Here is a 22,596-nt window from a genome sequence, read left to right on the forward strand (position 1 = left end):
TATATCTCCTTACTTCGGCCGACTTGGGTCCGCAGTCTATTTAAAGACTTCCAAGTGTGCCATGGTAGATTATGCCCAGGAGAGAGGTGCTCCGACAGCGGAATGAGTGATGCCTAGGGGTATCTCTCCTTCCAGAGATTTATACGGACTTATTAGTTTCCCCGTCCAGAAGAAATACTTCTTTAATGAAGCTATGCCGACTCTTTAGCTTCTGGATTACCGGCACGTGATAGTGTAATGCAAGGGGTGCCGCGGGTCAGTCTCTTTTTTTAAGCGCTCCAGGAAGCTAGCCACATCTCTGCGGACGTCCGGAGGGGCAACACCAACCAGCGGATACAGCATACCAACAGGGGTTGGTTTCAGACAGCCTGTAATGATTAAACATTTGTCATTTAGTGCTGTGTCCACCAGGTGCGTGTGTGCTGAACGGCTCCAAACTGGGCAAGCGTATTCACTTGCCGAAAAGAAGGGGCTAGTCCGGTCGTTCGCAAAGTTTGTGGCGAAGGTCCGTACTAGGAAGATGTAAGGCGGCGCCGGAGGTTATTTCGAGTGCCCACTTTCTGCTTCAGAAGGCAAGGCAAATCTTTTTGCCTCACTCTTTGCAAAGAGTTCGCGTCTGGATCTAATCTTATCTCAGGCTAACTGCACTATGGCGCCAATTCGCATACGCTAAAAAGAGGTACTTAGAACTCTGCGGAATCTAGACGTGAATAAAGCTAGCGGGCCGGATGGAATTCCAGCACTAGTCCTTCGTAACTGTGCGTCTGAGTTGTCTCCTGTTCTCACACGCTTACGCCTGTACCGCCTCTCACTTGAGCCTGGTGTAGTTCCCAGGTCGTGGAAGCTTCCATACGTGTAACCTGTGCCGAAAAAGGGAAGCAGAGCCGACTCTGTCAACTATAGACCTATCTCAGTCACTTCCATACTCTACAAGACTATGGAACGTGTACTCAACAACCGTCTCTTGTTGTACCTTAAAGACAACGACCTCCTCAGTGATTGACAGTACGGATTCCGAAGAAGACGATCAACTGGGGATCTTGTGTATGCCTGTCACATATGGAGCGAGGCTATAGAAAAGCAAGGTGATGCACTTGCAGTGTCTTCGGATATTTCGAAAGCCTTTGACGGGTCTGGCAAGCAAACCTTTTAAGTAAGCTTCCCTTTTATAGGCTTCCCATGTTGCAATTGGATCTCGGATTTCTTGAGCGAACGTTCAATTACATACGTTACGGCTACTTTACGTTACGTTTACGGCTGCTCTTCCAAACATATGGCGATAGATTCCTCAGGGTTCCGTACTGTCTGCAACTCTCTTTCTATTGCATATCAATGATATGTTAATTCCAGGTACCTTTGCGTATGCTGATGACAACACAGTCGTAGATAGGTACTTGACCAATGCATGGGTCAGTGGAGAGGAAATCCAGTCTTGTCGAGAGTCTATGGTTAGCCGTTTGGATTTGACACTCAAGGCAGTCTCCGATTGGGGCGATGCCAATCTTGTCAAATTTAACGCTACCAAACGCAGGCGTGTCTATTCTCCATAAAACGGAGTTCTTTTGAGCTGATTCCGACTTTTCGTGATATATCCGTACCGATAGCCGACTGTTTCCAGCTACTTGGAATTTGTACTTCGGCAGATACGTTGTATCCATGACCAAAGATGCAGCAAGAAAGCTTGGTATCCTTTCCAGAGTGAGGCGTTACTTCAAACCGGGACAAGCACCCTATTTTTCTACGTTAGTTTTGATTATAGTGACCCTCCCTACCTACTCTTAGGGCATACGAGAAGGAAACTATAACCTGTGCGCGCACAGGAACCTTACAAGTTCAGGTTCTGACCCCAGATCAGCCAGTGTATAGGGTTCTCACAGACCTCTGTCACTTGACTTCATCCGGTTCTTCGAGAGGCTAGTGCCTCGGGTGAGCCGCCCCGGGTGCACGTACAGTACCATCCCTATTTTCCAGATAGGTACCGGAGTTGTAGGCACGCTCACTTCCCGTTGCGCATTGCACAACTAGCAGTTGCCACCGCTAAGCCGTCGTCTGAGTCCACTACCAAATCTCATTGGTGGCGGAGCTGTAAGGCACGCTCACTTCCTGACGCCGAAAAACGACGTCTCTCCAGTTCCTAATAATCTAAGCGGCTGGAGGGACCGGAGGATATCTAGCTTATCCTCTACTAGCTCTTCGGGCTAGTCCAGATATAGCTTCCACTTAAAGAGCAACTCGCGTGCTTCGCGCATACAGGACCTCAACTAGACCGCTACTAAGACGCGCTAGATGCTCACGAGACAGACGCCCCGGACACATGCAACCGGGGCAGACGTCTCTGCAGGTAACCACAAAGCTCAGCGAGTCCATACCCAAGTCCGGGTCCGCTAGAGACGCCACTAAAGCGTATCACTGGCGAAGGGCTTGACCCGGACGCCCGCAGTACCCTGGTCTTGCCGTCGAGCCCGTTGCGTCGAGTCACACGGTTTTAAAATGGCACGGTACGCAAACGCGGTTTTTTAAATGCAGTTTGAATGCAGAACATCATTGTTCATTAATTCAGCTTTAAGTTCAAATTTAGACTAAAATTTATTATTAATGACCGGGCTTTTACTCCCTTCGTCCCATAGTGTGACGATCCCATGCACTGAACTACTTGGGACCTACTCGTATTATTAGATAACTCCCGCCTGTTCGGTGCGTCAGTGCCTACGTCTCTTGGAGCATAGGGTTGTCACATTATTTTAGTTGTACCTATAGGTTGTAAAGATAATTTAAGACTTCATAATTAATCACGTGGATTGACAAAGGTGTTAAAATATATAATAAAAGATTTCTAGCACAGAGCCCCAAAAGGGCACTACAATGCCTATAACATTGTTAAAATCATTTACACTTAGCAGGTGCCCGCGACTTAGTTAGAGAGTCTCTTAACCTGTTCCGAAGTTATTTAACAGGCCGCAGTCAACAAGTTAAGATCGATAATTTCCTTAGTGATGATCTTCCTGTTCGCTATGGAGTTCCACAGGGAAGTATTCTTGGTCCTACCCTCTTCCTGATATTTATCAATGACCTTTGCAGTATTCAGCTTAACAAAGGTAAAGTAGTTTCTTTTGCAGATGATACTGCCCTAGTTTTTCAAGCTGATTCCTTACAAGAACTTTTTCGTAACGCACAGGATGGAGTTAATTCGGTTTTATGCTGGCTAGGCCAAAATCTTTTAACCATTAATACAGATAAAACCAAATACATAATATTTTCCATTGCTAACACCTCTACTAATCAACTTAATTTCAACTTAACAGCTCACACGTGTCAATTCAACTCTATTGTAAACTGCTCCTGTCCTAATCTGCAAAATGTATCATCCATAAAGTACCTAGGTATAAATATCGATCAAAATCTTAACTTTAAATCACATATTGTGCTACTGTCAGCTCGTACCAGAAAATTAATATTCTTTTTTAAAACTATTCGTCATATTGCGGATCAGGAGATATTGAGAATGGTATATTGTGCTCTGTGTCAGTCTATTTTGACTTATTGCATTACTATTTGGGGGGGAGCCCATAAAACCATTTTAAAAAAGCTTGAGGTGGCACAACGAACAATTTTAAAGGTCTCTACTTTTCGTCCATTCTTGTTCTCAACTTCGAAACTCTACAGTGAATGCAAAGTACTAACAGTTCGCCAGTTATATATCGCGAATACCATTCTGAAAAAACACTCCCTTTTGACGTTTGATCCAACCTTCTCCCAGAGAATAAGAAGATTTGACCTAGTTTGTCCCAGTAAGCTATGTAAAACAACTTTTGCCCAAAGATTTTTCGATTTTCTTGGTTCAAACCTTTACAACAAATGCAACTCAGTAAATAAAATATATTCGTTAAACACGTACAGTTGCAAAAGGACCGTAGTTGACTGGCTATTGAAACATAATTATGAGGATACTGAGAAATTGATCGCTGTAGTTGTATAATTCTATTCTAAAAACAGTTCTATTTGTTAATTCTCCAAACTGTTCACTCCCTCATTCATTTGTGCAATTACTAAAGTTTTATATGCGCATGCACACACGCTCATGCATACATACACACACACACGCAAACACACACACACGCGCACACACACGCAAACTCACACACACACACACACACACACTCGCTCGCTCACTCACACTCACACATGTTACAATCACATCCAGCTACTTACTTTTATATACTGAATTGTCAATACGTTTTTGGCTAAAAAGTGTTATTTTTAGAGTATGTTATTATTATAATTTTTCTCTTTTTTCTCTTTCTAAAACCTTTGCATAAATTTATTCATTTTAAGCATTTAATCTTTTTTTTTTTTTTTTTTCTGGAGGTGGAGGCCTGGTGACCTAAATCACAGGGAAACCTAGTTTGGGCTCCAGCCTCTACGAATTGTCTTCTGTATTTAATTATTGTGTTCACTCAATGTAAGTTTAGTGCAGAATTTTGTAGAGGAAAATAAATAATTTACTTACTTACTTACTAGTTAGCATACAATAAATACTAGAGATGCCACGGAGTGATTTGGACGCTCTCGGGCGAATATTCGGCGTAAGATCTATGCATTTCACGCGCAACCTGTTACGACCTGTCTCATTGCGCTGCATGCGCAAGTAATGGGAGTGGGGTGATTTTATTGAAAAATGATAAAACGATAGAATCAATACATGACAGTGTCTGGACCTGTTTTGAAGAAGTCGCTACAAATAATAAAAGTTATATTGCACATGAGATTGATTTTTATTTGAAAACTGTTCGCCTAGATCGGACGGCAGATCCTTACAAGTGGTGGTCAGCAAATGCAAAGCAGTATCCAAGCCTGTCAAAATTTGCTAAGATTTGTCTATCGTCTACGTCATTAGTGTTTATAGTGAGAGGCTATTTTCAGAAGCAGGAAATGTTTATGAGAAAAGCGTAATCGTTTGTTACCAATGAATGCTGAAAAAAATAATTTCATTCATCACAATCTGCCACTGATTGATTTTAAGTATTAAAGCAATAATTTGTGATTAAAATACGTGATACATTTTGAATAATGTGTTTTTTTTTTCATTATTTGATTTTCGGTTTGATATTATACTCATTTTCATAATTTTATTGGTTCTCCATACAAACTTTCATCCCCTATTCCACCCCACTAAGGTTTATTTTTACGACGAAAGTAGCCTCTGTCCTTCTCCTAGCTTTTCTATAGGTACCAAAACTCATCAATATGCCCATGAAATACACAATGTCTTTCATCACATTTGCGAGTAAATAGTATGATTGCATGCAGACTAACTTGACCCCAAATAAAACCGTCCGGGCATTTTCCTTCCTATTACAGCCATTGTCGTGTAATAAGAAAAAAGGCCCGAGGGTTTTATTTGGGGCATTTGGTTTAGTTAAGTTGGCCTGCATGCAATCATACTATTTACGTATAAATGTGATGAATAATCTCAGCACAGAGTAATAAAAAAACCCGACTTCAAAAGTCATTCATGGAATATTTTCTTCAAATTTAAATTGTTTTTTTTTTCCATTTGTCGACCAGTAGAAATCACCACTGGCAACAACTGATTTTTTTTATCCTGTTTGTCGCCACCTGGTAACATATGGGACTTTTTCCCCCCATTTGTCGCCAGTGGGAACAAAGCCAGTGGTGACAACTGGGAATAAGCCATTTGACCTAAAATCAATTTATTTGACAAAAATATCAGCTTCTTTGTTATGTGTATTTACCACTGTCTTTCAATGCAATGTTTCCGTACAATTAAAATTAAATGCGTTTCTGTCTACGTACATCCTATTAGATTTATTATAAATAAAATAGCTGCCCAAGTAGAGTCAAGTCAGAGCGGTGGAGTCAATAAATTGATTAACAAACAAAAAAGTTAAAATAAAAATTCGATTGTCCATCTTACATTTTATTATGGATTCCATTCTTACAAGTTAGCTAATTGAACATTTATCAAAAGTTTAGACTCAAAACTTAAAAATACCGTGCGCTCAGACAATAACCAGTACATTATTTGGTGTTATCGAGTCCAAGACATGAACTAGATAATTATTTCTAAAGCATTTATGATTTAACACTATTGGAAATTGTTAAGAATTTATAACATACGCCTTAAACCTATAATAATGTAAATACCTACAGATGCTTCAATTTCTAGGTATCTATTTCGTTTCGTAACACAAATGTATATAAATTATTTATTTCACTGATATTGTTTTTAAAAATTTAATGACATAAATGTTGGGTTATGCAGGTCAGCTATACGAGTAGATAAGTAACCTAAGCACATACAACAACTTATATTATATATTTCAGTTTTACAAAAATGTCAATACTTATATTTAGAAGTTACTATATGATGTAAAGATGTGGCCTAGAAGTTCATGACTATAAAATGATTATGTTTGTTTAAATCAGTCAAAAGAGAAATAAGACAAAATCTATCATGGGAAACATAAATATGTACAATTATTTAATACGGTCTTTGTCGGTCTCTACCCCTGCAACAAACAAATTCGATTTAAGAATTATAATTAAGTACCATACTTCAAAGACAATGTATGATTGTTGTTCTTTTATATTTACCCGTCTCCTCTCATAGCGCCCGCGTTGCTGCGGTCGTAGCCGCCGCCACCACTGCCGCGCCTGTCGCCGCCCCGATCGCCCCCACGGTCACCACCGCGACGATCGCCGCCGCCGCCTCCGCGGCCGCCCCAGCCGCCACCGCCGCCACCGCGGGGCCCACCTCGTCCACCGCGACCTGGAGGTCCACCTCCGCCACGCCCGCCGCCGCCACCACCAGACGGGCCGCCTTCTCCGGCGCCCTCCGGTTTTGCCTCGTTACATCTGTTGCAGGCCTTTCTCCACGAAAAGTTGGTATTTCCGCAGCTGGGATTAGGGCATCTCCAGTCGCCGGCTCGATTACCGGAAGGTGGGCCCCCTCCTCGGCCCGCGCCGCCGCCTCCTCTGTCACCACCACCACCTCCGCGTCCGCCTCCGCCGCCACCACCTCGACCGCCTCGAAATCCACCACCGCCACCACCCCTTTCTTTATTTCCTCCCCAAGTATTTTGCCTTTGGGCGAGAGACACTTTGAGTGTGGACCCTTTGAAGTCTTTTCCATCGAACCATTGGATGGCTGAAGATGCGGCATTGGAGTCTTCGTAAGTCACGGTTGCTTCGCCCTTAGGCTGACCGGTAGCTTTGTCTTTATACATCCAAACTTTCGGCCGTTGAGTTTTCTTATCAGTCTGCAAAAAAAAATTAACATTATCAATATATGTTTCTTGTAATTTCGTCTATACAATTTGAAACTATCACAACAAACCTTGATAAGCCCAATGGAGCCAAAATATTCACAGAGCTCGTCCTCAGTGGTAGCTGGGTTCATGCCTTGGATGAAGACGGTATCCTCTTGTGTCACCATGTCACCCCCACCCCGGTCTCCGCCAAATCCGCCTCCACCTATGATTTTATTTTATTTTACTCATAGTGAAATTTATTACTTAAATTGTCTACTTATGACAGAACCTAATTGTTACTCTTTTAAGCAAATTCTTAATATAAAAAAAAAAGATTGTTCAAGTAAATGTTATTAGAATCTGTTTCTTATGTGCATGACATAAAGAAAACCATCAGAAGAACAATATCGTACAATGTAATAAGGGATATTATTAGATATTTTGGCATTATAAATATGGTAAATGGCAAATAGATAATTCTTTTTTATCAACCCGAGAAATAATTCTCTTCATGTAATTGTGTATGTAACTCATCCTGTTATGCAAATTAACTGTCTAATTTATTACACCATAAGCGTCGTTGCAACCCTTATAACCGTAATTAAATGAGCATAAACATATCCTGACACGATTTTCAAACCAATAAATAAGACGTAATCCTAAAGTATTAGACGTGACTCAAAATCGTGATTAAGCAGCTATGTTGTGACCAACCCTACTAAAACATTTATTATTCTATAACCCTTGTAAGTTTAGACAACATCAGCATGCTCGTCATATACCAGATCACTGTTTACGTTAATGTATTAAAATAATATCCTTCCTTCCTGTTAATATAACCAACGCTTTAAAATTTCAACTTGACCACAGATAATACTATCCCTATAAAATACCTCTATGTAATCCCCGCAATTTGTAGTAGGTACCACACATTCGGAGTTTATTGAAACGTAATTAAATACCTATACAACGTCGTGACAACCACATTATTTCTTAATACATAAAAAATCATAACACTTATTCAAACCACAGGGCTGCCAAACAATATACAGTGTTTCTGGTACAACCAAACGCACATTAAACTTAACACTTTGAACTCTGGACATTTCTTATCGAAAGCAGTGTAGAATTGAATTTAAATCATAAGTGTCAAGCTTGACGTGGTCTTGACCCTGTACTATCAGAGTCAGTACATCCAGAAGCTTATAATCATGACTGCTTCAAACTATGTATTTCAAAATCCTGTATTGAGAGGTTTGCTTGTTGTATTGAATAATTTGAATAAAGAATGGTCACATTATAAATGTTTTTAACTACGTAGAAAACGTGCACTAATTTCTGCACAAACTAAGAAAATAACTCATAATGATGACATAAATGATTTTAAAAACTAATACTGAACTGTACTAGTTCATTCTCAGAAAAGATTAAATTGCTTTTATGTCTTAAAAATCTTATATCATGAGTACAATCAACTTGAAGGAGAACTCTGTATCAGTTACACTGTATATTCTACACGATGACGAATGTCCGCTGACAATACAACGAAGTTCACACTTGGTAATGCTGCTGACAGACCCTTGTATAATATTTTAAATTCCATTGATGTTCTTTATATTGCTTAACAATAGTAACGAGTGTCCACTTTATTTGAGAAATAATCCCAGACATTTCCTGACAAATGGTGCAGTGGTTGCCAAAGTGTTTCCCAAGCATTTCCTGAAATTTTCTGGGTATTGAGTTTATTTTTCTATGTAAACTTAATACTTACTTTTGAATGTTTATTTATGACAGATTTCAGGCCCAAAAATTAACTATTATTTTATTGTAACTCTATGTATGCCTTAACAGGTGATAGGTTGAAAAGAAAGAAGTAATGTACATAAAGCAAAGGTTCGAAATTATTAACATATTTATTTTCTTTGATAATTATCATGATAATTACATTATATACATATTATATCCAATGATTATCCATGCTAGCTTTGTTTCTTTAATTTTTGATTAAAAAAGAAACAGTGAAAATACTAAAAAACATGTAGAAAAATGTTTGGGAAAACGATAATTTGTGATTTTTTTTGAGATTGACATTTGACATATTTGGATATGTCTCGGTAACACATGACACGACGTTGACAGTGGTATTATAGCATTTCGCTATATAGAAAATTATAAAGGTGTATTTAGCAAAATAGTTACAATCATTGACCTACCAATAAATGGACGTCGGGTTCACGCTAAAGTGTCCGCACCTGTAGGGCGTTAAAATCGCATACAGAGCGTCAATCGCGCAATAGTCTTCGTTTGTTCGAGTGACAGCGCGGTTGTCAATTATGCAGTACCAATATATGCAGTACAAATAATAACTTGTAAAAATTACTGCAGTAAAGTGTGAAAACAGGATTTTGTATCATATTTTCACTAAACAAATATGTTGTGTTATCATAGTTGTCATTTAAACGTGTTATTTTGTACAGTTTTATAGTATTTAATTTATATATAACTGAATCGTAAATATAAATCACAAAAGCACACGAAATAATGAAATAGCTAACTGTCCTTTTTCTACTTATTGCATGCGCAAAAAATAGAAAGAGACCCATTACGTCAGTTTCAAGAAGCTTATATAAACTTCTTGGTCATTTTCAATTGTTCGAACCACTAGCGATTGAAACATTTAGAACAAAGAAACTATAGAGTTGCTTTGATTTTAATCCTATTTTTAAATGATTTTTTTTATTAAACAAAGAAGAAGAAGAAGTTAAAGTTAAAGTAGTAGTTAAAGAAGTCAGAAAATACATTTGCCCAAAATAATATTAGCTCGAATTTTCATAATGTGTTTTTACGAAGATTACAAAACAAAAGCTAATTTTGACTATGTAAAAAGCAAAAATTACTCGAAAGCGTAACGGTTTTGTTATAAATCGGAATTATGGATATTTGAGTTTACGTTTAGTTAGAATATCGGTACATTTATTGTACACGTTTATTTTCACATTTGTAGTAATAATTGTATGTATGTATCTGCCCAACTCTTTATTATACCTTTAAGTGAATTTGTACAAAATTCGACATAATAATATATATAAAAAAATTAATCAATATTTACGAGAAAGGCTATTCCATTACTCTTATGTTCAAGTAATTTTCAGTCGAAGCTAAATATGGTGCATTTTGTTAAGTTTCCAGTAGAAGCTGAATATGGTGTTTTTGGGCCCTTAAATTGTTGTAAGCAAATTAATAGGCAGTACTGCAATGACATTACAATTAAAATTAAATGTTTTAGTTTTTTATATCTCGTTACATGTCACTACATTTGTATAGGTTAACCTTGGATATTTTTTCGTGGTTTTTGTATTAGACCCGATGTCCATTTGTTGGTAGGTCAATGGTTGCAATTATTATTGTGATAATTATCAATGATAAAATTATTGCTTCAAAACCTGCTGGAAAGTATGACATTTTTCTAACTTTTCTAGTTTGTTCAATAAAAGTGACTTTACCTGACTGCTCAAGAGAGTGGATCCTCCCTCAATAACCATAAAATAGCATTTATTAAAACTTAGACTTACTATCAACCATACTGTCAATTAACGAAATATGTAAAATAATTCTGAATTAATTGTTATATAACAAATTTCTTCAGCATCTCGCGACTCCCAACACTACAACCTTATTAAACCATTGTAGTAGTTTCAAGACAGTAGTAATTACCGCAATGGTCTAGGACCTACATATGTAGCACATTACATCCATGCGCAAAATCTCACACTTGTTTTTAAAAAAACATGTATATTATTCTATCCAAAAATTCTTCACTGCTGTAACACTTGTATAATAACGACCAATTGAACCCCCTTATGATGACATCTTCCACTTTCTTGCATGTTCCAAATATTTTAATCCAATTCCATTCGCCGTTTACAATTATTAATAAAATGTATAATCAAAGGACCATATTGTTAGATTTAAAAGTACCTAATTAAAATTTATACCAGAAATTGTATCATGGGACCTAGTATATTTAAAAATTGTCAACAGCCAAGTAGTGAATTACGTAAAACCTGTGTAGCATAGATGAACTTTGGCAGCCCTTAAATTGTAAATACAAATTAAAAATATGACAACAGCACCGCTCGCTTATCGCGAGGAGCTTTACCTTTATTAAAACCACCCCCCCTGCCGCCGCCACTAAAACAATAAGAACAGCTTTTAGTACAGTGGGCGGGCCGGGGACTCTGTACGCAGCACGCAGTTTGATCGACACATCAGTACACTTTAACCAGTGACCTTAGTCCATGTTGAATCCTTTTCTTTACCATAAGTTTAAACCTTGATACCTTGAAAACCTTAGAACATGTTGGTTTGCAGTTATTATTACAACAGATGTTTGGTACATGCATGCTACTGATTTTAAAACAGGAGACAATTTGTTTCAACTGTAGCAGGAGACAAGTTCTTGAAAAAGTGTGAACAACAAGTGGGAACAGGAGACAATTTCATTAATTGATGCATGATACACCCATTAAGTGTAATATATAAAACTGTAATGAGAATTATATTTTTCACAGCCTTTTAATGTTTTTATTGACTATTATTTTAAGGAGAACATGTATGGTGCAAAAAAATATATGATAAACATAAATAGATGGTATCCAAATAGTTTAAAAACACACTTTTTCAAGTCATTATTTCAGATATTAGTATTCTAGCCAAAAAATACTATGTATCCAAATATAAAATAACAGCACATATGTAATGTTGCAAGTATGTTTAGATGTGTAAACTGGTGTCATACAACACAAATCTTAACTCGTACAGAAGAGTGTCATTCTGTCTAGACCAATAAGGACCATAAAGACCAAAACTAAAACTGTGTATACCTACTATGTCATGGTTATGTATGTGCCATTATTACTCAATATTAATTATTTAAAATAATTATGCAAAATTATTATTTTACAAAAATTATTTGAAAAAAAATATAATTTTTGCAGTAAATGTGGCTAGAGTAGCATACATAAAAATACATCATAACACAAAATGAATTGTTGTTCAGCATCAGACCATTAATTACTGTAACTATAAATTACAACACCCACGATGTTTCAGATGAAAACACCATATTATATCCCAACTGGAGAAAATACCATTTTATTCAGTGGGAGATACCATTTACAAAGTAATCCTTAGCTCTACTCTGATCAAAAACTATATTACTAAATAATAAATTGTACTGAAAATACAGAAGCATTTACTTCAAACACAATTATTGGGATTGACAAAGACCCATGTTTGCAACTCGTAGCAATAGGCGAGGAAAAAAAAATTGGTAAAAATGTGATGCTTACCCATATCCACCATCTCTATTCCCCCCATCTCTATTGTAGCTTGGTCGGTCACCTCCGGCGTATCCCCCGCGATCTCCACCCGAGTAGCTGCCGCCGCGGTCGCCGCTGCCGTAGCCGCCGCCGCCGCCGCTACTCACATTGTATCCTCCACCATTATTGCGGTCATAACCACCACCACTGCCGCCACCACCGCCGCCGCCGCCGCCGCCGCCACCGCCATAGTTGGCATTGTAACTTTGGCCATAATTGTTTCCAGATTGATTATTTCCATAACTTCCTCCTGTAGAACAATTGCATTTTAGGTTATGTGAAATTTTGGTAACACAAAAAACGGGGCATTAAAACTTTATAAAGTACTTATCCAAGGAAACAACCTCACCTGAGCTTTGTTGCCAATCTTGACCTGGATTTTGGCCTCCGTAACTGGGCTGGCTGTAATTGCCTTGTTGTCCAGCTCCGTAGTTATTGTCACCAGAGGACATAGACGGCGGCGGCATCGAATATTGAGTATAGCCACCGCCGCCACCGCCACCGCCGCTGTAGTCGCCCGATGCGTACGCTGTAAACCCAAATATATTCACGGATGGCCTATTTTGTTATGAAACTCAATATATAGTTAATAATGAACTCACGATCAGCCATTTCAGTTTATTGCACAAAACTAGAAAAACGATTTAATAAATCCACACACGGCAACACGCACTCGCACAAGCAACAAAGGAAAAGGAAATGGCAAATGGCATTTCAGATTCATTTGGTTCATGTGTGACCATTTTTGAAAGTTTCTTGTCATTTATTTTATACTTTTCATTCGTACATTTTTGTACAGGTTGTAGTTATATACAAACTTAACGCAAAATGTCGCATTACACAAAATAGTAATATATATTTTTTACCTATTTGCTATCCTGTCTAACATCTTCAATATTTCGACGGTACTTGAATCCAGTCATGAAATAAATAAAAAAAAAACAGATTTTTTTATTTATTGGGCCTTGGCTAAGGCCAAGTATGAAAATTATGAATTATTTTTTGTTTTACATTCGTGACATCTTGAGTCAATGAAATAAGCAACAGACGTTGTATAGAAAATTATGGACAGTCAAAAAATAAATGGTTAAGGTCATAGCAATTATGGGAACAATTACCAACAAACAAGAGTCTATTATTAACTTTTGACATGTTCAGCACCAAGGGTCTTCGAGGTAAAAATCATGGGAATCACATTTTTTTACAAATAGTTTGTATTGGTATTAACTTATTACAGTGTGGAATTAATATTATGAACGGGGGGTTCATACCCCCTGTTCACCGTTATTAGTTTTTTTCAGTTGTATCAGGCAGGATACACTGGCCTGGGAGCTTTTTTTCATACGCTTAGCTAAATTTAATAAACACCATGGAGCACTGTATTTGCTTCATGATAAACACAAACTAAATAATTAATGAGTACAACAAAATAATAATTTGTAAGTTAAGTTTATTATAAACTAAATTTGATCTCATTCAGCAAATTAATTAAGTAATAAAAAAAAATTGATTGAAATAATATATATACATATATCTCCTTTAATGGACTATAACTTCAAAACTATCACAGATATTTATATTCCAAAATCACTGAACGATTCGTGAGGGCCAGAACGCTCATATAAAATGTTCGATATTTGCTGCGCCTTTGATGTCTATCACATTACACATAAAACCTATAGGTACATAACCAAAAGTCGCTATTTTGTACTCAACGATACTTTATAATCATTAGGACAATGGAAAAAAAATCCCATTGGCCAGACCAGTCTGACCATCAATCTGACCAACGGGAAACACTGTAAACTATGAATACATTGAGATACATAAAGAGGAAAGCCTTACCTGTGTATAGCCATGACACAATGGCCGGGGATAAAAACATTAGGGTGTATAATCAAGGTATACACGTGGCGCCGAAAGGTTAACCCAAATAAATGTGCAGGGATTCTATAATGACCTGCGAAGTCGGCACAGTCGTTACAAAATCCCTACCTAGATATGTGGAATATCTCAAAGCAAGCGTTGCTGGAAGGCACCGACACTATCTCGGTAAAATACTGGCTTAGTGTCTATAGTACCATTGATTTGTACCATCAATTACTTTCCTTAATTTTGTCTCGTAAAAAATGTATATAAATTTACATCCTTTGAACCACCGTTAGCGATACTTCTTCAAGTTGATAGAACTCAACATCTGCTACAGAATTCTAGGTATACAAAGCTGAAAAATATCAATTATAATATGAAAAAATGCTTGGAAAAATTAAGCCAGATTATGTCGCGGAATAGCTTAATTTATAATTTAAGTTCATTGTAATTTAAAAATTTGCGTCTTTTATTCCAGCCTGACCATGACCGAATTTTTGAAATTGATTATTCCTGTAAAAAGTCGCCATTTAGTCGGTTCTAATCGCAAAAAACTAGATTTAGTCGGTCCGCCGTTCAAAAGTTATGTGTTTTGCTGTCCATGCTGGATTAAGCTCATTCTCACCATCACACCACACCACACACGGCACCATTTCTCAATCTTGAGAACCACACCTAACTTAGATCTGATTACACTTTAAAAACCCGTGATTTAGTTGATTCTATATAGTCTAAAAACCTAGATTTAGTCGTAATGCCGGTTAGAAGTTATAAGGATGTTTTAGTGTCCACGCTGGAATAAGCTTACTCCGGCGGCACCATTTTTGAATCTCGAGAATCACAGCTCCTAGCTTGGATCTGATTGCACTCAGAAAAGTCGTGAACTAGTCGGTTCTAATGGCAAAATTTTACTATTAGTGGCTCCTTTGTTTAAAATATATTGGATATTCAATTATTTTCATTCATAGGTACATTTACATAGAAAAATCGTACACAATGAAAAATGTGTTTGTATGTATGTGTGCCACCGCTCCAAATGTTCAAGGATATAAACTGGGTCTATATGACGGTATGGAAAAATTAAAAAAAATAAAATATACATATTTACTAAAACTTTATTACATTCATTTCTGAAAACAAACTCTTTACTATGTAGAGCGACCTTACTTGATCGAAGCTTTCATAAACTAAACACAAAATAAAAGATAGACATACCACCTACATAAATATAATAGAGCAAATTACATTCAGATGCGGATCTTACACCGCGAAATCTTCATTATGTATAGGACAGAATTACGTTACTTTAAACCTGCATTAAAATTTTAAATTGTGCACAGGCTGTTTATGTTATATAGCTAAGCGAACCAGACTTAACAGTGTACACACTGTTTATATTACACCAGATTCTTATGTATATTTTTAGACCATCGAATTCGTCACGTCAGTAACCGCTTTGCAATGTCTGTCCCTCGATACCTAATCAAAAACTGTTTGTGTGATATGATGTTAACACTTAAGTACATATTTTAATGTTATTACTGCGATAATTGCGGACTTATATATATTTAATCGAATCCAAAATAACTCATATACATAAACAATGCAATGCTCAGTTTATACAAATTCGAAGTTTCGTAAAACTCTTCCTTTCATAGTCAATACAAGGTGCTCTTGATTAATTCGTATGATCTAGAAATTACTGAAAAGCACTTTGTGGAAGGTGGATATGTCTGGTTCCACATTTGAGTTGGTGCTATACAGGGCTGGTTTACTGCCATTTCTGAAAAGAAAAACAATAATTATAGACTACACTAATGCAAAAGGATAATAATTTCTTGAAATTCCTGTTTAGGATAAATACTATCACTGTTGTACCATACCCTTAGGGGTATCACTACTTTACTTAAGTCACACATATTTCCTATTAACCTATTCTGTGAGTTTCACGACTTAATTTATATGGCCGATGAATGGAATATAAACTAACTTTTGTAATGAAATTGTATACAGGAATGAACTTATCAATTTTATTTGAACTTTATCTCAATCCTGAAGAAGCGCGACCTGTTTTTTGAGATTTAAGTTACAACGTAAGAGGCTGCCTAATGCGTTTTTGACATAAATATTAATTTTGTCAGTAGAAGGAAACAGCTTTTAAATTTCCGCAATATGTCGAGCACCAAAATTGATTTTGTGACAAAACCGTGACAGTGCAAGTAATTTTTTTATCTACCTGGCGGTAGGAGCTGCTGTTGACGAGCGTGGGGTGACTAGCAGGCAGTTCATTGGCTGTCCATCTAGTTGCCTGTTGTGATAGAGCTCCACAGCCTTCTGTGCGTCTTCTACAGACTTGTATATTACCTCGGCAGTGCCTGGGCGCACTAGGCGTGATTCTACCATGCCGCCAACATCGCCAAATAGTTCCTGGGAAAAATTATAGTACTTTTTAATATGAAAGAGATATTTTTTATTTTTTTCAAATTCAAAATTGAAATGGGAATATTTCGGACGCTTGACCAAACGTAAGCGTACTCCAACTTAGTGTTTGATAGATACAAAACAAAATGAATGAAAGTAAGATTTAACGCAAGGTAAAACAACTGGGGTAAATTTGCTTTTATAGAGGACTTAATTCCTTTTTATGAAAATTTATACATATTATTGTATTTTAAAATTTGTAGAGTTAAAGAAACTGAATTAGTTATTAAAGTTATTATACACTGAGTTTTAAATATTAGTTTCAATGTGAAGTGGTATATTATTGTAAACTAATTCATATTGTTTATTTTCATTAAGTGTGTATATCATTAAAATGATAAGTATGACAATTAATATGATAAATTATATGTAAATTAACAGTGATATGCTTCAATTTCACATGTTACTCAAATATGTCAAAAATGCAACATATTTATAGGCGGCGATTCAGTCACTGTGGAATTGACTTCTTCGGGATGAATGTCGGGTCAATGACCGTTATTGAGTCAATGGCACGAGATCCAGACAAGATGTAAGCACCAATTGTAAAATCGACGTTTAGCTGCGGCATGTGATGGTTTTTCGATCTGCTGTGCGGCGTGATCCGGGTGGTATATACTTTTTTAGATGTTTACAATAATCAAAAATGTTTCTAAAAAAAACATTCACAAAAAGAGACTATGAATGCTATTCATAGTCTCTTTTTGTGAATGTTTTTTTACGTAGACAGGAACGTAATTCATCTTAATTGTGCGGAATTATTGTATTAATACATTATAACACCAAACAATTAATGAAGATTTATATATTCATTGAAACAAAATTAATTTATCGCACTTGTTAAGCACAGAATCTTGTGTTTATAAATGATTGGTTATTGTTTGTCTAATGTTATTTTACATCCATCGCTACAAAAGATGCTTTACATAATGTGAATAATCATATAAATACAAAGTGCACAAATACAAAAATATATATTGTGTCAAGTTTAACATTTACCTCAATATCCCCTCCTGTAACTGTGTTTCGCAGATTGCTTACTATTATTCTGTATTCTAAAGATGGTTTGTCTGTTTTCTTTTCATTTCTAAGAGCTGCCATTGGTCGCTTCTTCAGGATTGAAGGAGGTCTAGGAGGACTCTTCTGTCTCACTGGTGAAGATTGCCTTAAAAGAATTAAATATTATATTCCATTTTCGCTAAGAATTTTAACTGTAATCACAGTGAAAACGAAATTCAAACTGACCGTGGTCCCATGGCAATTACCTGCTATTTTCTTAATACAAACAGAGTATAATATAGTAAAATGTATAAAGTGGTGAAGTTACGAACATAGAACACAGTCGTGTCTTTTTCTGATAGAGAGTACTTTTTTAAATTTATATATTGAACACTACTCAATAACCATTAACAAATACAGCACAGTATCACAAAAACCATAACTGGTTGATTCAATACTATTGAATTTATCTCTAACCACATACATAATTTCTAACATGGCTGAGACAAGCAAATAATTTTAATTTAGTTTAAGTTACTTTTCGGAATTGTACATAATAACAATGTTCAAACATTGTTTTTTTTATAATAATTCCATTCTTTTAAAGAAAATTCCTAGGATAATCTTACTGTCATTATATTTTCAATTGTATAATATGATTAAAACTTGACTAACATTACCTGTGAACTGAGCTTCTGCTTTCACGAATATCATTATTATGAGCAATAATTCGGAGTTGTAAATTAGCGTTGCGATTCAATGCTGATGGTTTAGGAGGTACATACTCTTCTCCCATGGGATCATCTATGATGTCTAGGTCATTCTCAACTGTTCTTAGGATAGGTTTCAATTTTGGTACGTCACCTATAATCGAAGATTAGGTTCAAAAACGGTTGATAGTTGGTGTATATAAAATGTTATTAAGGAATGCTTTTGCATCGTTTTTTATAAACATTTCATTCATGTTCGCACATAGAACATAGGCACAGGAATGATAAGTATGACACTTTGTTAATACAATTAAAATACTATTTAACTAAACAATCACGTTTCGTAAAGAAGAAAGTTCTGCAATGCATTTTTGCAGCAAACCATGATAATGTTAGTATACATATTTACCTGAAGATCTAGGTCCAATAGACCTAGATTCCAATAACCTTTTGTGGTTTACTTGTCGACGCGCTGTGAGCGACCGCGACTGGAGTGTCCTAGACAAGGGCTGAGATACAACTTGTCTAGTCCGATCTACAAAAACTAAAAACACAATTTCATTGAGTTGAACTAAAGAAAAAAAAGAGAAAGTTTAAACATTTATACATACTTGTTTAAGTTTCTCAATAAGTATTATTTGTAAGCTTTAATGGTAACAACACCATACAAACCACCACCAACACATAAGAACGTTTAGGTATGCTGATACTAATTAGGAACCTCAAAGTTATGTTCAAGATACAGGGAAGCCAATTTAGTGGTCAAAAATAGTTCAACAAAAATCAATAGTATAGAAGTTTGATATATCGAGTTCTTAGGTTTTCGCGATTGTTACACGGATTTAAATCCGGAAAAATAGTTTTATTTCCTAAATAAAGTTAAATTTGATGAAATAACATTTATAGTGACGTAGTGCATGTGATGTTAGTTTCAAAAGAAGTTGCATTGGTTATACCCGTAGGTTACACCATTCCTACTTTACATGTAAAAAATCACTATATCTTAGCACAGTTTTTAGTCATCAGCAAAATCTTAATAAAATATTTCTATGAATTTTGAATATGGTATTGTGAACATTTTTATCTCATCATATTTATTTGAGCATTCATTTTGAAAAATCACCAAAAATGGTGTAAAACAATGGCGCAATCCAAGAATAAACACAAAAATGGTTCTTAGCATGCAATTTGTTATGAAAACTGAATTTCATTTGATTTCATGGAATAGTTTTAAATAAAGACTAAAAACACCACACCACCATTGGTGCCTTCTTAACAATTTAATTATATATTTATTACTTCACTTCTCCTGGATAACCACATGAATTTGAAAGAACCAAAATGATAACATACCTACTTCATCATTTAATATAGGAGGATTTTTCATAAACTTTTGGCGACTTTGGGATGTGTAAAGTTTTTTCCCCTGTATATGAGTCATAGACATCTGTAAGGAAAATAAATGTATTAGCAAAGATATTATGTGTTAGTTATTATTGGAAAAGAATCATTAGAAGATACTTTAAGCATCAGAAATGTTACCAGATCTACTCATGAAACAGATAAAATTATGCTATAATTTGTCACTGAAGACCTATGTTGTACTCTATTGGCTGTACTAGTGTTTTAATCTTAATAATACCACTTGTTGAATTTATTTTGGTTTATGAATGCCATCAATGGAGAGGATATGCAATATGTCAGCGAATACCTTTACATTGGCCAAATAGTCAGGAGACTGGAAGGATCCAGTGCAGGCAAGAGCAAGAAATTGCTAACACACTGAAAACGCTGGAGGAGCTGTTGGTCCATGAAAGATCTTATGGGGGGTACTCTCTCAAAAAGAACCTCCTTCCTATACTAACTTAGGACGTGCATACTTGGTCACTTACAAAGATCCAAAAGTCCAAACTCGAAGTTTGTCAACGAGCAATGGAGCGCAGCATACTTGGTGTGAAACAGACTGAGCGAATTTGGAACATGACACTGCTCTCAAATTCAAATTGCTGATGTAGCCCAAAAATGTAAGGTTACAATAACGCTTGGGTCCAGTTAGCTCAAGATCGGGGTGCGTGGAGGGATCAGGGGGAGGCCTTTGCTCAGCAGTGGGATACATCAGGCCAATTGCAATCTGTCAATCCCTGACAGGACAGATTGACCAGCACTATTTTAATATCACAAAAACGAATTGAACGCTACCATCACTACCACTGTCACTAGCAACTCTGAACCGGTATTAGCACCAGAACTCGTTTTACAGATAAGTAAATCAAAGGGGGACAGCAGATCTTCACAATATTATAATTGTCAAAATCATAGACTCAGTATTTCTGCACCAGCAAAGTAGTAATTATGACTAACAGAGCAATGAATATTGTACACTGTGAAAGCCATTTATGTAAAATAATGTTGCCCTGTCGCTCTCGAAATTTCTCAGAAATCTTAGTTTTGTTACACTCAACCACTGACTTATGAATTACCATGATTAATAGGGTGTTTGCAATAAGAAAACTTCTTATTTTCATTGAAAAACTATTTACAATAAATCACTTAGATTGTCAGTCTATGAATTATTGATAACGTACCCTTTTCTTCCGCATTTGTTCTAATTTCAATCTAGCATCCTTTTGCTTCGCGAGTTGTGCTAATTTCTCCCGTGCATCAGTTATTTGTGTTCTCTTTTTAGATATTATTTTGTTGCGAGCATCAAAAATGGGCCGTTTCGTCGGAGGTACATCTTTTTTTGGTGGCCTGCTTCTTTTTGGAACACCTTGTGGACCTTTCATTCTGCAATTTTAGAAATATGGGTATGAAATAGTATGTTGTTATAATTTATTCATTACGCATTAGTTTTTTGGCGCGAGAAACCAAATACATAGTCTGTATGGAATGAAGCATTTCGTGTCTGAGAGGGCACGTAAAAAGTATGTGCTACAAATATCGTCATGCATATGCATCTATCACCATTATTTACTGTAGTATTAATGTCTACAAGAAGTCAACAATGTAACCACCACCAAGATCCATATTCTAGATCGCTATTGATCATGATTCATAAAGCAATCGAAAAATTTTGGAAAAGAAAATGTACCTGACATTTTCCCTCTTCTTTCGCTTGATGATGTCTTCGAGACTCATTTCCATGTATGACGCCATGACGGTGTTTCCCGGGAGGATTTTTTAGATTATTACTTATTAGTAATTATCGTTCACTTAACAGCGAGTTATAATATATAGTTATAATAGCTAAATGGCTAAAACATCAAGTCTTAGGACATAACTGAACTGATAATGTACGGCTCACAAATTAGAGAAAGAGGAATAGCTTGAATTGAACGATGGCAGCGCCTTTGCCACAGAGTATTTATTGAATTGTACTGGATTAGTAGTTTGTGAATTGTACTCTATTCTGTCTGTGGGTGGCCACAGATTATTTTTTCTGAAGCGTATCATCGTATACCGCGTGGAAATTTATAATGCCACTTGGAGGGAAAGTGCTCTAAATACTGGAGATAGAAATTTCTTACTTAAAGGAAACATTCCTTTATTTTTTAAAAGAAATAAGACTGCATTCATAGATTTTCGAAAATTTCTAACAACACGCGGGAATTGAACCCGCTTTAATTTGAAAAAAATGCAACCTGCACTTTTATTGCACCGATCGATAGGTTTAATTATAAGAATAAAATCTCTCTCACGAAATTGGTTAATTAAACGGAAAAAAAACCATGAAATCTTAACGTATTTTAATAAAATGAAAAAAAAGGTAATCTAACTAATTAGACAATCCATTTTCAATTGAAGCATTCCATATTTAAATTACCTCGTGCCTCTGACCAAAGAGTCTGCATTACAAACATGTGCAAATTGCAATCTTCTTATCTA

General features: G+C 36.2%; 2 protein-coding genes across 2 annotated transcripts; both read right to left on the minus strand.

The window, feature by feature from the left end:
- Positions 1 to 5,931: 5,931 nt before the first annotated feature.
- On the minus strand, positions 5,932 to 13,319 carry LOC113237443 (RNA-binding protein cabeza). Its single transcript, XM_026473922.1, has 7 exons — positions 13,255 to 13,319; positions 13,002 to 13,181; positions 12,623 to 12,902; positions 11,431 to 11,462; positions 7,358 to 7,494; positions 6,616 to 7,280; positions 5,932 to 6,530 (listed from the first exon to the last, which is right to left on the minus strand). Exons 1-7 carry the CDS (start codon positions 13,262 to 13,264, stop codon positions 6,503 to 6,505), a joined length of 1,332 nt encoding a protein of 443 aa, XP_026329707.1. The 5' UTR covers positions 13,265 to 13,319; the 3' UTR covers positions 5,932 to 6,502.
- A 2,539-nt stretch (positions 13,320 to 15,858) lies between these two features.
- Positions 15,859 to 22,077, minus strand: LOC113237366 (polymerase delta-interacting protein 3-like). The gene is made up of 8 exons (XM_026473788.1): positions 21,803 to 22,077; positions 21,297 to 21,498; positions 20,065 to 20,158; positions 19,121 to 19,255; positions 18,682 to 18,865; positions 18,002 to 18,167; positions 16,758 to 16,948; positions 15,859 to 16,304 (listed from the first exon to the last, which is right to left on the minus strand). The coding sequence occupies exons 1-8, from the start codon at positions 21,865 to 21,867 to the stop codon at positions 16,214 to 16,216; spliced, it is 1,128 nt and encodes a 375-aa protein (XP_026329573.1). The 5' UTR covers positions 21,868 to 22,077; the 3' UTR covers positions 15,859 to 16,213.
- Positions 22,078 to 22,596: the final 519 nt, after the last annotated feature.

The sequence above is a fragment of the Hyposmocoma kahamanoa genome, unplaced genomic scaffold (genome assembly GCF_003589595.1).
Source record: "Hyposmocoma kahamanoa isolate Upper Pololo Valley unplaced genomic scaffold, ASM358959v1 93, whole genome shotgun sequence".
In the NCBI taxonomy this organism is placed as follows: domain Eukaryota; kingdom Metazoa; phylum Arthropoda; class Insecta; order Lepidoptera; family Cosmopterigidae; genus Hyposmocoma; species Hyposmocoma kahamanoa.